Genomic DNA, 2,133 nt, shown 5'->3' on the forward strand with positions numbered 1-2,133 from the left:
TTTTGGCTGAACTGACCCATAATCGAGCCGTTGCCAACCCTAGACTTAGTCGATTGTTAACCGACTTAACAGACGTGACTTTTAGAACAACATGTCTATTCCGGGTTTTTGAGGTTTGTCTGAAAGGTGACGACTGTTCGAATGGCCATGAACAAGTCTATAAATAACCTGCATCTCTACCAGAAAATTCACACCATTTTCATTGCAAACTTTCTGTGCTTTGAATCTTATTCCCCTCTCTCTCGTTCTGATATTATTTCGAAGTCAAACACATTTCATTGAGTTCGTTGGAACTTCTGCAGATTGCAGTGCTACTTCTGTAAGAGACGAAAATTCGTTCTATCCTAGGAAACGATTGCTGAACGCTTTTAGCATCATTGAAAGCAGCAAATTCGTTTTAAGGAAACATCGTGAAGTCAGTGGGCTCGAATTATATTTTGGATCCTGTTGATCATTTCTTACATTCAGGTGATTCTGTCGAATTGTTTTCGAAAGAGTAACTTCAAACTCTAGAAATAACAGAGTTTAATCACCTCAATGGATTCTTTAATTAAACTAATATAAAACATACGACAAAAGATTGAAGACTCACTTGTACAATTTTAATACATTTATATTTCCGAATGATGAGGGAGGTTTATACAATTTTATAGACAATCCAATCCCCGACAAAACTTTCAAGAGGTCACTATTTTGGGTTTATGTTTGATATCTAAGTTCCCATGCTCTGACAAAGAATGATATTGATGCTCTATATCTGTTCAACTTCTAAATCATAAGCGTGAATCACACTATTCTTTTCTTGTGGCCTGGTTTATTCCCAAATAAGCTATTCAAATGCTTAGCCATACATGCTCATCTTTTACTTTTTGAAACATTACAAAGATTAATTTTACGCCCCTGCCTATGTACTAGGTCATGTGGTAAACAGGCAAGTAATATGTCACTCAAAGAGCAACTCTCAAACGTCACACAATCTCTTTTACATATTTAATTTGAGATGAATAGACTATGCTTTTAGATGTCTCGCGTAGAATGTTACTGTTATCCGATGTGATGCATCGCCTCTCCACTGCAGTATGTATTTGAGAAAATAGATAGCTAAAAAGTTGATACAAATTTTGAATCATATGAAATGTATAATTGAAAATAAATTTTTGATAAGAAATGAATTTTTTAAAAATAGGACGAAACAAGGACTTCATTGTCAAGTTGGATTGTTAAAATGCATTAGCGGCTGTAAATGTTCCATCATTCCTTCATTACGATTGGACTTGAATAGGTAGACAACCGTCTTCCATTAATGCCATTGATGCAAATTCTTTTGATAGGAAAAGTGGAACTAAGGTGAAAACATAGTTAAAACGTTGAATGCTTATGGCTTAAAGAAACCACTGCCAATGGCATTCAAACCAAAATTCTGAAGTGTAATGTGTACTTCACGATCTGGAATCCCTTTCCGACATGATCAACCATTCCAATTTTAGCTGTGTATTATTGCTGCTTAATCTGATCTTATAAAAAAATTTCAATCTTTATTTCCGGTATATATGTGAGTGCTTACAGAATTTATAGAAACAAGATGGGCGAAGAAGAATCAAGCAAAGAACCGATGCAATTCCTCAGCGGGAACAAGGAAAACACGTGTAACGACGACGTTTTGAACTCAAATTCCTATTCCAGCTACCGTAATGTCATCACCACCCTCTCCTCCTCGTCGGAGAACTCCCAATTGCCGGCTGCGGCCGAAGAACGGACCATCTCCGATCCCCTCCTGTTTCTACCTGACAATCCCTCCACCGAATCATATGTTGATGTCATCTTCAGCCCTCTGGATGACGGGTCGGCCATATCACCTACTTCCGAACCCGGAGAAATTATTGATGAATTAACAATTTTGCAAAAATCAAGAAAAACCAGCTCAGAGTATTTGAACGTCACCGTTTCCAATCCGCAAAAAGAGTCGGAATCCTCCAATTCGATTGTTCCGGGTGGCAACACGTATGTTACTTATTTGATTACCACGAATACGAATATTCCAGATTATGGAGGGTCTGATTTTAGAGTCCGGAGAAGGTTCAAGGACGTTGTTATACTCTCGGATCGCTTGAATGAAAGTTACAGAGGACTTTT

General features: G+C 37.6%; 1 protein-coding gene across 1 annotated transcript; it reads left to right on the top strand.

The window, feature by feature from the left end:
• Positions 1-1,260: 1,260 nt before the first annotated feature.
• Positions 1,261-2,129, top strand: LOC111378648 (sorting nexin 2B-like; the record flags this gene model as incomplete). Its single annotated transcript, XM_023001880.1, has 1 exon — positions 1,261-2,129. A coding segment is annotated over exon 1 (547 nt), but the record flags the coding sequence as incomplete, so codon positions are not given.
• Between the last annotated feature and the right edge of the window lie 4 nt (positions 2,130-2,133).

Source organism: Olea europaea, unplaced genomic scaffold (assembly GCF_002742605.1).
Source record: "Olea europaea var. sylvestris unplaced genomic scaffold, O_europaea_v1 scaffold18466, whole genome shotgun sequence".
Taxonomy (NCBI): Eukaryota; Viridiplantae; Streptophyta; class Magnoliopsida; order Lamiales; family Oleaceae; genus Olea; species Olea europaea.